The sequence below is a fragment of the Chrysemys picta genome, chromosome 1 (genome assembly GCF_011386835.1).
Source record: "Chrysemys picta bellii isolate R12L10 chromosome 1, ASM1138683v2, whole genome shotgun sequence".
In the NCBI taxonomy this organism is placed as follows: Eukaryota; Metazoa; Chordata; order Testudines; family Emydidae; genus Chrysemys; species Chrysemys picta.
The window spans coordinates 334655786-334670229 of NC_088791.1; the positions used below are offsets into that span (position 1 = coordinate 334655786).

The window sequence follows — 14444 nt, forward strand, 5'->3', positions numbered from 1 at the left end:
TTCATCAATGCAATCTATTCAACTATTCACACACAAAGTAAAAATTAACACTTAAAAGAAACATTGAGATCCTCAATGGGATGTAAAACCTGAACAGAAAATGCTAAATATCCACCAAAATGTTTGTTTAATTTTATCTGCTAAATTTATGGGATGCTATTTTATCTTGATATGCCAAAAATTACATAAGGTAACCACCTAATTTCCAGTTCAGTTTAAATCCATTAAGACCCAGTTCTTCAAAAACTTTACTCAGGTTTGCCTTTCTTCCTTGGGAGAATAGTCTCAATTATTTCTCGTGATTAAGGATGACAAACATGAACAAAGAGTTTGCAGCATTGGACCCATAACTTGGTCACAACATTGACTGAAACAAAACACTCATTTGTAACATAGTAGTTTTACTTTCTTAGAAAGCCTTTCACCATAGGCCACTAAAAAATGTCAATGTGTCACTGACTTGCATTCTTCATAGTTAAGCACTCATTTTTGCCACTCCAGGTGCAAAAAAATTAAAATGAACAATAAAGTCAACTTCAGCTACAAAAGGCAAAAATAATCGCCCTCTTTAAAAAGAAAAAAAAAGTGAGAATAATGTTGTCCAAGTACTTTCTTTGCATAAAGGGCATTCACTATCTTTAAAAAAACAAAACAAAAAGAATCAAATCAACTTGTACCACAGCAATAGATCTTACCAGATGTTATATTACATGACAGAATAAATGCTAATATGAACTTCTCTAGTGAGATATACCACAGAAGTATGTTCATTTAGCAAAACTTCACTTGATAATCACCATGAGCTGATAACCTCTATCTTAGGTACTTCTAACAGCTTTTCTTTTATGATACATAACAGTATAGTAGACAAATTTAAAAACATTCATTGTTATACTTCACCATGCAAGAAAACCCAACACTGAAAGGCAAATATTTATTTATACAGGAGACAACTTTGATTAGACTACAGAACTTTTCTGAAAGCATATGTACCTTTTCAAATACACAAATAAATGTTGCAACTAGGTTTTTAGTAAATGCAGTAAGATACTCTCTTCCAACGTTCTTGACAATGGAATCCATAAGGTACATAACAGGAAGCTTCTCTGTAGAAGGAGCCTGAAGTAATAAGAAGAAACTGAGAAGTTTAGTATAACAAACACATTTGACGTTTTTAAGATTAAAGGATAACCAATCCCAAAAATACAGGTCTCTATTTCTGGCTGACACTACAAATAAAAGGATTATTTTGTACACACTGAACTTGGAAAGTTTATTATCAACAAGTACCATGCTGTGTGTCTACCAAACAAAAACCCAAACAGTTTAGTTATTTGTTTTAAGTTTGTGTATGAAATGACTTGGGCAAAAAAAAAAAAAAATTAGCACACCAGACAGTGCTACTATTAAGTGTTTTGAATGTAACTGTTTCAGGTACATTTGATAGATTTTAAATTAACATGAAACCACTATTAGCTAGTGCTGGAACTTCTAATAATTATGACTTGTATCAACTTAAAGCTGTTTATCTAGATTTCATGTTAACGGAATTCAGACTTCTAGCAGAAAGGCCCCAAAAATTTAACTCTGTAGATGTAGATTATATGTTGAATACGACAGTCTTTTTGTAACCTACATTTGGAATAGACTAAAGTTACTTCACTGCAATCCAAACGAACATGAGGAGTCTCAGCCTTCTATAGCAGTTGTAGTTATTCAGTCGGCTTTTCGAGCTGTATGCAAAACATGCAGCTAAAACAAGAAGTTCTAAACCCAAACAAAATTCAGCTATGAGGCTGGTCATGGGAGTACGGATGAGCTTGTCTGGAAACCAAGATTTTCACTGAAGGTAGTCTTCAAACTCTGGACTCTCCATTGTCAAAGGAGCAGGAATTTTATTTTTAAGTTCATACACAAGATTGGTACCGACTTTGTGCAGTAGGACTAGTGTGGTGGTGTTGAGATTGGTACAGCAACTTCCAAAGCAAATGAAGCCTTGTTGGCCTAACCCCCAAAAATTAATTTTAATGTCTACCATTGGCTTTCACAAGCAGAAGGCACAGCAAACTTCCAGAAAGCATCAGCAGGTACACAGACTTGTTGAAAGGACAACATAAAAGGCATGTGTTGTGTTAACTGTGCTCCTCTTCCACAGGAACTTCCATTGACAAAACTTTTCCCATCTGCCATCCCACAAGTCCAGGTATAAAAGTCAGTATATATTTACTCATAGCTAAGTTTAGACTGGGTTGTCCAATGGGTCCATAAATCATTAATGACACCTCACTTCACAAAACCCATTGTCCAGACAAGCGTGTGGAAGTGCTCTTGCTTTACAGTTTTATATTTAGTACCTTTCCCGTTAGAGTGGCTTAAGAAAACTGCAGACAAAATTAATATAGGTCTACAAGTCTTGTATATGGGTAAATCAGAGCCAAACTATGTTGTGTTTTCACTCTTAAATGTATTTTTATTTACATTTTCAAACCATTCCACTACCATGACCTGAAGCTTGCTCAAAGAGGCAAATAGGGGGTAATTTCTTATTAAACATAGGTAAATATTCAATGTGGTAGCAGGCTACGCTAATTTGTATACATAGTGGAAAATTAAATTAGTAGATGGCATGTCTTAATATGTATTAGGAAGGTGCAGTTAAAACATAAAAACTAACTGTGGTAAATGCACAATATGGCTTACATCATCAGTACACTCCCTAATCTGGGTATTGAAAATGTGCATATTTTAACACTATCTGAACTTTAAATATGAGCTAATACAATATTGTGTGAAACAGATACACCTCTGGCCTTAGTAAGCCAAAGACTATGTGTCCAATGCTGCTTGATATTAAAATGGCTGGGATGGTTTCTTCTTAAGGTGGCTTGTTAAAAAAACTTTTTTAATTGTTTAAAAAGAAAACAGGAAGATTATAATCAAAGTCAGATTTCAGTGAAACACACACAGCTGTCTGACCAGCCCTTATTCCCAAGAGCTACTTATACAGTAGGAGCTATACATTTTTCCATTTCATCACTGAGTGTGTTTGCACACAGTCTCAATATACTCAGCTACGCTTAAAGTCCGAGATCTTCTGGATCCATTTAAACTAGTAGCAAAGTCATTTTAAAAAGTGTTTTAACGGTCACTTGCATTACACACCAGGTGTGAAGTAATCGCACGTGGAAGTACTTCAATCTGGTAAGGAAGTCAGCCTCTTTTACCATTGACTCGTAATTTAGAAGAGTTATATAGCAAACCCAACGCTGAATACTTCAGTCATTCAGGTATTACATTTTAAGAACCAGGGCTTAGATAAGGCTGGAATTTTTAAGTCTTCATTTCCGGAAGTGTTTATTAGGTCAATATAGTTATCAAGTACTCCATTAACCACAAAAGTGAATCCTAGTTTGGCATGAACTTTGGTTTTCAGATGCCAATACAGTTAGAATACAGCACAGAACTCTTTCTACTAGCTGAAAGATACCACAAGACACTACCCAAAAGCCCGGGGAGCTCAGCATAATAACCAGAACATTGAAGGATACTAACTATAAACTTGTTTGCATAGGGGGGTTTGGCCTTCATCAGAGAATGCTTGCTGTTCTCTTTCAATTAAATGTATGAAATTTGTTGCTGAAGATGTCCGTCTCTGTGGGTTTTTTTTTTTTAATTAGTTTTCTGAAGGATATGAACCTTAAACTCATTTTGATATCTGAACCCCCAGTCATGTCACTTTTAAACACTTAACAAATAACCATGTAAATAATAATGATTTTGGAAACAGATTCTGCACTAAACAATGGTAAATAAAAAGACAAATACATATTTCATACTTTTATTTACAAATTTTATAATACCAGTCACACAGTTCAAAACCATTTATTAAAATGTAAAGCAAACCACTCAGTTTTACACTGAACAGAAACTGTCTCCAGGCAACACTTTTTTTTTTCTTTTTTTTTTTAAAGTGGCTTAGTAAAGGAGGTCAATTTCCCAGGAAGAACTAAAAACTTGCCTTATATAACCAGAGTCACTAACAGTAACTAGGCAAAACTAACCAAAGATACAGGATTTAAAACATGTTTAAAAAAACAGGGAGGCTCTAAAACCACCCAAAAATGAAAAAAATTCACAGCATTGGTATTTATGACAAATCATTTAATATGCACATCCATTGCCCCCGTATTAGATATTATGATGAAATCTATTAGATTGTGAAATCACCTCCCCAAAGAAAAGGCAAAGCCCAGCCCCTGAAGACATTTAGAACTAGTCTGGACAAGGGGCTGGAGAACCCACTGAAGGAAGCCATCCTGCTCTGACTGAAAGACAGATTAAATATAAATAACTTTAGAGGCCTTTCCCTCCCCATCTAAATGTTACAATTTTCCCTATGCTAAACCTCAATTTAAAGCCACAATACAAAAGCCCTAGACCACCTAATAGTGGAAGGAACAGGGGAGAAAGAGGGTGTTGTGTTGATTGGGGTGGGGATGAAAAGGAGCTATTTTACTGGAATTAAATTCAGGGCTAGTTAAAATCCTCTGCTAAAAAAAAAAAATGTAAAAACCCAATGTGCCCATGGCTGACTGATGTCAGCAACTGCCTGGGTTGGGCTTTGAGGGAGCATCCTTTTTCCCCTTTGTATCATGTGCTCTCAGGCGCCATGTTAGGATCCTACAAGCTGCATTTCTTCTCCTCTGCCCTGACCAATAAGCTTCTCTAACCAAGTTAGATTACACCCACCCACCACACTAAGCTTCCAGTCAGAGCAGATAGTCTATAGCCTGAACAGACTCCCCACACCAAAATAAACTTCTCTAAGGAAACAACCCCATTACCACCACACAAACTTCTCTAACCAGAACAGATGTGCCTCTGCTTAAATAAACTTTTCTTTATCAGGGCAGATTCCCTCCTCCCCCTCCCCTGATGTCTTAAAAAGAAAAAGGGGGAATCTCCCTGGGTTTCAAACTATGAGGGAGCTGCATTTAGCATCCAAGAAACGGGAAATCTTTGTTTTTTTCAAAATTCCGATCTATTTTTACTTAAACTACCCAGAAAAAAAGCTACATTGTATTGTCCCCCGCCCCAGAACGTCGTTCTAATTACACTACAAATGACTGAACTGATGGGTTTAAGCGTCAAAACAGAGACACTGAGAGTATCATCCCCACGGCCAGGGGACCCCGGCTGCAGGGCGAGGTGGTCCTACCGCCCAGTCACTGCCAGGCCGCCATGTTGTGCCTCGGATTTACACGGGCCTTCACTCCCATTCTCCATACTCCGCTCGGGGCGGCTGCGTGGGGGGCGATTCCCGACCCCTCCCCGGACGTCAGGTTCCCTGTCACGATTACCCCCCGGCTCGGCCGCACGCTAGTGTCGTGGGGCTGCTCCTCCGCGGCCTGGAAGGGGCCTAGACTTCGTGTGGAGAGAATGAGCCCCCGGGGGTCTTGCTCCCTGTCAGCGTCTGGCATGGTGGCTCCCCGCCTGCCTCCTCCGGGCCCTTCGTCCCCTGATGCTGGCCCCGGACCCCCGCCCCAGACTCCCCGAAGCCGCCCGCCCCACGCCCCTCCTCGAGTCCTGTCTCCTCCGATCCGTCCCTTCCTCAAACCCCCAGTCCTCCTCCTGTCCTGCTCCCCGACCCCCATTGGCAGTCACCTGTCTCCAGCGCCCCCCCGCCCCATCTCCATTCCTGCTATCCCCGCCTCCTGCCTTCGCCTAGTCCCCCTCCCCCACCACCCAGCCCCCGCCCCGGGTTTCCCTGTCTCCCCTCCACACACACACGCTACCCCCCGCCCGCAGCCTGCCTGCCTCGCCCCTGCCCGGCCTGTCCCCCCAGCAGTATAGGTAGGAGTAGTAGTCGGTGGAATATAAAAACCTTGGCGATTTGCGCCTCGATCAGGGAGACGATGTCCTTGGCGAAGGGCACGTTCTCCTCGGCCAGGATGGTCAGCATGTTGATGTGCGGCTTGCTGTTGAACGTCAGGTCCTCCAGCGACGACTGGTAATCGCGGCACGCGTCCTCGCGGGCCTCGGCGCCGGCAGCGCTGCTCTCCGGGCCCGACATCCTCCTCGGACCGGGGCCCGCGCCAGGACCCGACCCACCGACCGAGAGCCCCCTCCCCGCGATCCCCCGCCGCTGCCGCCGCCGCCGAGCGATGCCGCCCCTCGCCGATGCCTTCGCGATCTTCTACCGCATCCTCCGGGCCGGGGCTCCCGCTGCTGATGGTGCCGCCGCCGCTGGTACTACTGCCGCCTCCCCAGCCGCCGCCGTCTCAGTCTCGCACACACAAAATGGCGGCGGCTGCGACTCGCGAACTTCTTCTTCCTCCAACCGTTGCGTCATGTGAAATTGTTCTAAGGGGAGGGGGGCGGGCGCTTAGGAAGCCCCTTTTGTTCCCTTACTGTGTTCTGGTTGGCTCACTCTTAGTCCTCGCTTTTTCTGATTGGCTCCCTATCGCCGTAACTACTTGTGATTGGTTACTTCTTCTCCTGATTGGTCCTCGCACTAAAACCAGGGTCCGGCGCTCTGAGTTATAATTGGTTGGTTTCTTTCTTCGCTCCCTCCTGATTCGTTGTGGTTTTTAATCCCGCCTCTCTTTACTGGTTTTCATTTTGATTGGTTCTCCTTTGTAAGCCCGCCTTTTCCCGAATTTCTAAATTATGATTGCTCCTTCCACGTAACTGCTCCGCCTACACCCCTAGTTTTCTTCAACTGCCTCGTCAAGCGCTGTGTACGATCCGAGACCTAGTTTCCTATTGGCTTGTCCATTCGCTCAGCTGTTGGCATAGCAACTCGGGCTGGTCTGAGGCCTACTTAACCACCCTCAAGCCTAGTGGCATGCAAATAACACCAATAAAGACAGCCAAGTGTGTGCTAGACGCGCTGTTATCCTAACAACATCCTGCGTGGTGTCAGTCGCCAGTTATGCGGGAGACACAGACTATACAGCCTGCTCTGCCCTATTGTTCTTTCATAGCTCAAGCAGGTTGGGATGGCGCCTACACTGCTTCCATGTGGCACTAATCACAACTCCTTCTTCCATCCTCATTCCTACCTTCCCAACAGGCCCGCAGGCTGGCCAGAGGTGCTGCACACGCCCTGCAGTTGGCCCTGTTTCAGTTGAACAATCTCTCTTTTCCAGATCGCCTTTTACTGTAATAACAGCACTGTAAATGATTGTAAAGAAACTGCGAGAACAGCCCATAAGGAAATCAATTTTCATACAACTCTTGCCCCTCTCATTTTGAACATAGTTTTGATCTACAGTAGTAAAGTCATACAGCTATATCTTGCACTGTGTCTATGCGAGCAATATACTGTAATGAGGTGGGTGAAACCATGTTATGGGTTGAGTTAAACCTTCTTCAGGGTCAGGCAGATGCGTGAACGAATCCTCCATTAAGATAATTGTAAGAGACAGTTACAAACATAAGAATGACCATACTGGGTCAGACGAATAGTCCAGCTAGCCCAGTATCCTGTCTTCCGCAGTGGCCAATGCCAGATTCTTCAAAGGGAATGAACAGAACAGGTCAATTATTATGTGATCAATCCCCTGTCGTCCACTCCGAGCTTCTGGCAGTCAGAGGCTAGGGACACCCAGAGCATGGGGTTGCATCACTCATGGACCTAAACAAAGCCTAATAGAGACGGCTCAGAAACTAGCATCATAGGAGTAGACTCAGGGTTCAATTGTGTATTGTGACCAGGAGGGTGTGGGTATGTGAGAGAACACACAAAAAAGAAACTGGGAACACACAAGACTGTCTGGGAGAGTTAAAAAGGCAAGAAAGCCAAGCACTAGCATGTGAGTATGGTGTGACCCTGGAAAAAGCCAGAGACTGAGGGCTTGTCTACACTTGAAATGCTACAGTGGCACAGCTGCGCTCTAGTGCTTCAATGTAGACACTACCTTTGCTGATGGGAGGGGGTTCTCCCATCGACGTAGGTAATCCACCCCAGAAGGCGGTAACTAGATTTTGAAAAAATTCTTCTGTCGATTTACCATTGTGTACACTGGGGATTAGGTTGACTTAATTACGGCAGTCAGTGGTTGTGGATTTTTCACACTCCTGAGCAATGTAGCTGGGTCAACCTAACTTTTTAACGTAGACCAGGCCTGAGAGAGCTTTTGGGTCTGGTGCTGGTTAAAGAGGCTTGGGCGGTTGGGGGGACTGGAAAAGCTGAGAAACTTCCTTTTTATTCTTGGCTCCCCTGCCTTCAGAGACACAAAACTTTTAACATTCCTTGTAAATAAACAAGATTGTGCATAAGGAAATACCAGACTCCATCAATTTCTGCTTCCAACTGGAACATTTCTATGGCCCCAAACTTTGACTAGCCACTCAGGTCAAAAGGGGCAATAATACTATACCAACAAAACACTCCTAGTGTGGATGCAGCTTATACTGGCAAAATTGCACTTTTACTGGTGTAGCTTATTCCACCACCCTGAGTGAAACAAGCTATGCTTTTGCCAATATAACTGCACCTACACTAGGGACTTCGGATGGGACACTATGTTGGTCAGGGATCACACTTCTTCACACCCCATCGCGACACAGCTATTCCCACAGAAATCTGTAGGGTAGACATGGCCATAGGCCGTTTAATACTTTTGTCGATATAGTAATGTTGGTTAGGGGTGTGACTTTTTAGTTATATCGTTACACCTATATAAATTATATGGATTTTTTATAATATTTTATATCAACAAAAGCTCTAGTGTAGATGCAGTTATATTAGCAAAAACTGCTTTTGCCAATATAGCCTATTTCATTTATGGAACTAGTATAAACTATATTGGCAAAAGCATTCTTTTGTCGATACAGAGCTGCGTCTATACTAAGGCCTGATCTACCCTTAAAACTTAGAGTGGTATAACTTTTCAGCTAGGAGTGTGATTGTTTTACTGACTCATAGCTATGTTGATATAAGACCTAAGACATATCTACACTACAAACTTTGATTGACGCAAGTTACATCAGTATTCAGCCACCAGTTAGTATATTGTTTGTGTGCATGCATACTTGGTTGCTTGCGTTGGTGCTACATGTACTCACCAGGAGTGCTTGTGTTGATGCAAAGTGCAGTACACCATGGGTAGGTATCCCAGGTCTAGTGTACACTATAAAGTTAGGTTGACATAAGCTACCACCTACCCAAGTGGCATTGAGCCTGCATAGCTTCTTCTCCCCACAGGTACAGGAGATCCAGTATCTCCTGTCTACTCTAGGCCAGAGCATGTCTTGACCAAGTAGCCAGCAGGGCTGGCTCGGCAGTTGCACACAACAATGGAGATCTGCTAAGAGTGCTTGCCAAGCTGGACTATCAGGAAAAGGTATTTCAAAAATCTGTGAAGTTTCAAAGGGGAGTGGGGGGCGCCTTCCAGTCTCCATGATACCTAGGCAGTGGAGTTCACAATTATGACCAAAGCAGTCAGTGTCAGGCATTGTGGAACAGCTCCTGGAAGATGATTAGGATCAACATAGGTAATGCAGTGACTGCACTCACGCCGTGTCGACCTCAGTACATCAGCCTTGGCTCAATGCCGCTCGGGGACATGATGTTACTGTGTCACCATAACAGGGTGTGTGCATTGGAAGGAAACAAATTTAAGTATAAAAACATATATACCTAGGACAATGGAAGACCGTTTATGTCAACCTAGCTTTGCAGTGTATACCATGTCAGAGAATACACCAATACTTAAATAGCTAAAGAAGTGTTGATGGGTGGTACAGATGTTACAGCACCACACATGCAATACTACTATACTTATGGATGAGAAGTCCCTGATCTTAGGCTATGTCTACCACTACACTTAGGTAAGTCAACCTAAGCTACGCAACTCCAGCTACATTATTCATGTAACTGGAGTCGACATACCTTAGGTCGAGTTACCGTGGGGTCTACACCGTGGGGGGTCAACGGGAGAAACTCTCCCATTGACTTACCTTACTCTTGTTGGGGGTAGAGTACAGAGGTCAACTGGAGAGCAATCTTCTATCGGTTTGGTGGGTCTTTACTAGACCCGCTAAATCAACCGCTGGTGGATCGATCTCAGAGCGTTGATCCTGGCTGTAGTGTAGACCTGCCGTTAGATGCTTCTGAAATGTTTACATACTGTGGTTGAAATTTCTCACCTTTTATGCCTGAGTTTAATTTTCTTGGGAAGTTTAGTAAAATTATTTTGGTCTGTTTTGCACATAGGCAAGTGAATAAATGGTGATCCATATGCATTCAGAAATAATCCTGTTCTTGTTTTTCAGTCAGGTAACTCTTAATTGGTTAAGTGTTAAAACATCATTGAAGATAAATAATGTGTTTGACATATTTGAAGAAGTGTGATGTAGAAGTAACAAACTTTACTGCATGAACTAGATTTAAAAAAAACTGGTTCAGAGAGGTGCTCATTACCTCTCTCCCTATGCCAGTTAAGCCCCGTGCTCTGGAGTGGAATTCTCCCTAAGGGAGGCAGATAGTGTTTCCCCCACTGCTTTCTCTTGGAGTTCCTACCAAGAGGGGGGAAAGCTTTAAACTCATATCAAGATTCTATTGAAGCCTCACATTCCTTAGTGGCCTGACTATATCCCCTGCCAGCCGGGCCACTTTGCAGCTTCCTTCACATTTATTCCCTTTTAGCTTTTGTGCCTCTGATGACCCTTGACCTGGCTCTATACGTTTGAAACTGATTACATTAAATTCAAGCAACAACAAACTCACATAACTAAATTATCTCACTTTTAGATCTAAGCACCTGATTTAATTTGAATGAAACTCATACAATGAGTATGCAATGAGTAAATACTGTTTTCATAATCACAGCTGTTTGTATTTGGGGTTGACAGTGTCAGTTATTTCAATACTCAAAAGCCTGACTAACGGTACGGTGCACTGCACTATGGTTAGTGCCCTGCACTGCTATGCAAGAAACATGGGTTTTGCCTCTTGACCTGGTCTGTGACTCCATCAGGTCAGCAGGACCTAGGAGCACTGTGAGGCAGTCTAATCGGTTTTGGGGGGAAAGTATCTCATGGTCCTTTGATGTAACTTGTAGCCAAGCAAAAAGCAGAGATGAGGGGAATCCCATCCAGTTTTCTAGGGCTGCTGAGGAAATGTAACTCTAGAGGCAAGATTAGTGTGGATGGGTGGCTTGTTCTGGGGAATAGAGGAGCTTTTTGGGAGAAGTGCTGGTGGATTTGTGGGTGAATAGTAGTGTTTCAGCATTTTGAGCAGAGTTTGATTTGTGGGCTTCTCCTGAGACCTGACTGAGGGTTTTGGTAGCTGGAGGATCCCATAAACACTGACCCCAGCTCTGTGACAGGTCTACAACCTTTTGTAATTTGCAGTCTTATTCAAGTGACTGTGAATAGACCATCCATTAGCTGAATGTTTCTGCTTTTATATAAAAGACATTTAAATTGACATAATGAATAGGATGTTCATTGAGATGAATAAGGTAGTTCACACCCTCTGATTGTCTGCAAAGTTAGTAAGGACTTGTCTCCAGAGCTGTTTTAAATCAATTTAATTACATCAGTGCAAACCCCTACTAAGTTTGATAAATCAGTGGAAGCTAAACCAATATATAAATAAATGGAGATATCCTATCTCCTAGAAGGGACCTTGAAAGGTCATTAAGTCCAGCCCCCTGCCTTCACTAGCAGGACCAAGTACTGATTTTTGCCCCCAATCCCTAAGTGGTCCTCTCAAAGATTGAATTTATAACCCTGGGTTTAGTAGGCCAAAGCTCAAACCAATGAGCTATCCCTCCCCAACCCCTATTTATAAACAAGTACCTGGGGACACTCAGGAAGATTAATCTGAATTAATGAAAGGGCTTGTCTACACGGTGGGGTAATGCGCTCTAAGGGGGAGTATTTTCGAAAGTACACTAATGTGTTGTACATTAATTTGTCCTTGTAGTAGACCATACTGCTGTGCTATTTGACACAATGGGCTTGTCTACACTTAAATCACTACAGCAGTGACACTGCAGCTGTGCTGCTGTAGTCAGTGGCACTGGAATAGAGGGGTCAGGGGGCCATGGCCCTCCCACTTTTTGAAAGTGAACAAGCCTGGCCCATCCAATTTTCAGCAGGGGCCACACCCCCGCCCTTCCTCTTTCCCCCGAGACCCCATTTCCCCCAGCCAGGCCGGCAGCTGGAGCCTGGCTGGGGAGTCCGGGCAGCTGTGAGGCACCACGCCGCGGACCCTCCACTTGCCTGGGGTTCAGGGGTCAAGAGCAGCTCCCGGCCCAGGGCCCTCCCCCACCCCACACCCAGGGCAGGAGAGTCTGCAGCTCCCCCAGCTGCCCATGCGCCACACATGACTCTTACCTGGACCCGGCTCCAATTAGGGGGCCGCAGCCCGGCCATAGTAAGCCATGCAGGCAGCTATGGGGAGTCGTGGACTCTCCACCTGCCCTGAGCAGGGGGCCTGCGGGGCGGGGAGATGGGCCAGGGGCTGCTCTTGACCCCCCCACCCCAAGCAGGTGGAGGGTCCGTGGCTCCCAGCCCGCTCCGGCTTCTAGCTTGGCCAGGGGGCGGGGCCTTGGCCAGAAGAGGAGGGGTGACGGGCCCTGCTCCCCCCCAACACTTTTGGGCAGGCTCTGCCGCCCTTGGCTGTAGTACTTAAGTATAGACACTACCTACGCTGAGCAGTAGCGTAGCTAGAGGGGTACAGGGGAAGTAGCCGCTTCCCCTCAGCACATTTTTCAAAAGCGGCGCCTGCTGGGCCGGCGCTGGGCTCCTGCAGGCAAGGGGGGGCAGCACGCCCGGAGGAGCCATGGGCGCGGCTGGAGGAGCGAAGGGGCCAGCTCCTCGGCCATCGCGCCCCACGCTCAGTACGGCCCCAACATCGCCGCAGCTGCCTCCTGCGGAGGCTCAGGGCTCGGCGGCCGAGCACTCCTGGCTCCTGGATGCGGCAGCAGCAGCATCTCCCGGCAGCGGCTCGCGGCCACCAGCCCCGCCACGCCGTAGGTCAAGCCCAGGCCAAGAGAAGCAGGACGCTGCCGGAGAGAGGGGGGGATTTGCCCGCCCACCAGTTGCTGCCCTCCCCACTGCTCCGCTGCCCCCAACCCCCGGGAGAAATGAGCAGCACCCGCCCGCCACCCCTTCCCCGTACCGGCAGCCTCCAGCCTGGCCTCAGGGCAGGGGGCAGCCCGCACCGCCTGGAGCTTCCCGCGAGCCTCTCCCCTCCCCCTCCTGCAGCGGCCGCCCAGCGCAGTGTCATGGCTTCCTCAAAGTCTGAGGTGGAAACTTTCTCGCCTCTTCTCCCCCCGCTTCTCCGACTGCACTCCGACTGCCACTCCATGCCCGGCCCGCTCCCCCCGGACCGAGCCCCTCCAAGGGGGGGCGCAGCATGGCCGCAGCGTGGACGGAGGAGCCGGGGGGAGAGGGGGATGCGGCGCGGCTGGAGGAGCCAGCCAATGTGGGGGGGGCGTGGAGCAGCCGGAGGTAGAAGCCAAGGGGGGGCGTGGCCAGAGGAGGAGCCAAGGGGGGGCGCCTTTTTTTATGTTTGCTCCCCCTGCACTTAGAACCTGGCTACGCCACTGATGCTGAGGGGAGAGTTTCTCTCATTGGCATAGGTAATCCACCTCCCCAGGAGGTGGTAGCTAGGTCATTGGAAGAATTCTACGTGGGAACTTAGGTTATTTTAACTATAGCGCTCAGGGGTGTGGATTTTTCTATGGATTTTTCACCCGGCCAACATAGTTAAACCAACCTAATTTTCTAGTGTTGAACAGGCCAGTATTACATTAAAGTTCACTGAGGCTACGTCTTATGTCTGTATAACCACTTATGTCTGTATAACTTATGTTGCTCAGAGGTATAAATAAGCCATCCTCTGAACGACATAAGTTACACTGACCTAAGCGCTGGTGTGTACAGCGTTATGTCAACTTCTTCCGCCGACATAGCTACCGCCGCTCATTGGGGGTGGATTAATTAAGTCAATGGGAGAGCTCTCTCCCATCAGCTTAGAGCGGCTACACTGGAGAGTTTGCATCGGTGCAGCTGTGGTGTTGTAAACACTCCAGTGTAGCCATTGCCTAGGAACCTTTAGTACTCAAAGGCACGTGGAGGAGGGGGTGGTGAATTTAAAGTGGATTAATTAAACCTCATTAAACCCCTGCGTGGATGCTATTATTCAGAATTAAAGTGACCTTAATTTGATTTATCTTAATTCACTGTTAAATCAAATTAAGGCCTAAAGGGCCCTGAATAACAGCATCCACATAGAAGTTTAATGTAGTTTAACTAATCCAATTTAAAAATTAGCTTGTATTAATTTTCCTGACTGTCCTATGTAGTGTAGACAAGCAAGTGTGTCAACACTAGGGAGTAGCAAACTGATCCAAAATCGGTGTGCTGACTAGTTCTGTGAGAGCACTGCATTGGTTCCTTCATAGTCTGAAGTTCAGCTTTGC

General features: G+C 45.6%; 1 protein-coding gene across 1 annotated transcript in view; it reads right to left on the reverse strand.

Moving 5' to 3' along the window:
- Window positions 1-6352, reverse strand: part of PCF11 (PCF11 cleavage and polyadenylation factor subunit) — a 29053-nt gene extending 22701 nt beyond the window's left edge. Inside the window, exons 1-2 of the mRNA XM_005287572.5 lie at window positions 5885-6352; window positions 994-1119 (exon numbers count right to left, since the gene is read on the reverse strand). Coding sequence (XP_005287629.2) covers window positions 994-1119; window positions 5885-6073 — 315 coding nt within the window. The 5' untranslated portion in view covers window positions 6074-6352. The remainder of the gene's footprint in view (window positions 1-993; window positions 1120-5884) is intronic.
- Between the last annotated feature and the right edge of the window lie 8092 nt (window positions 6353-14444).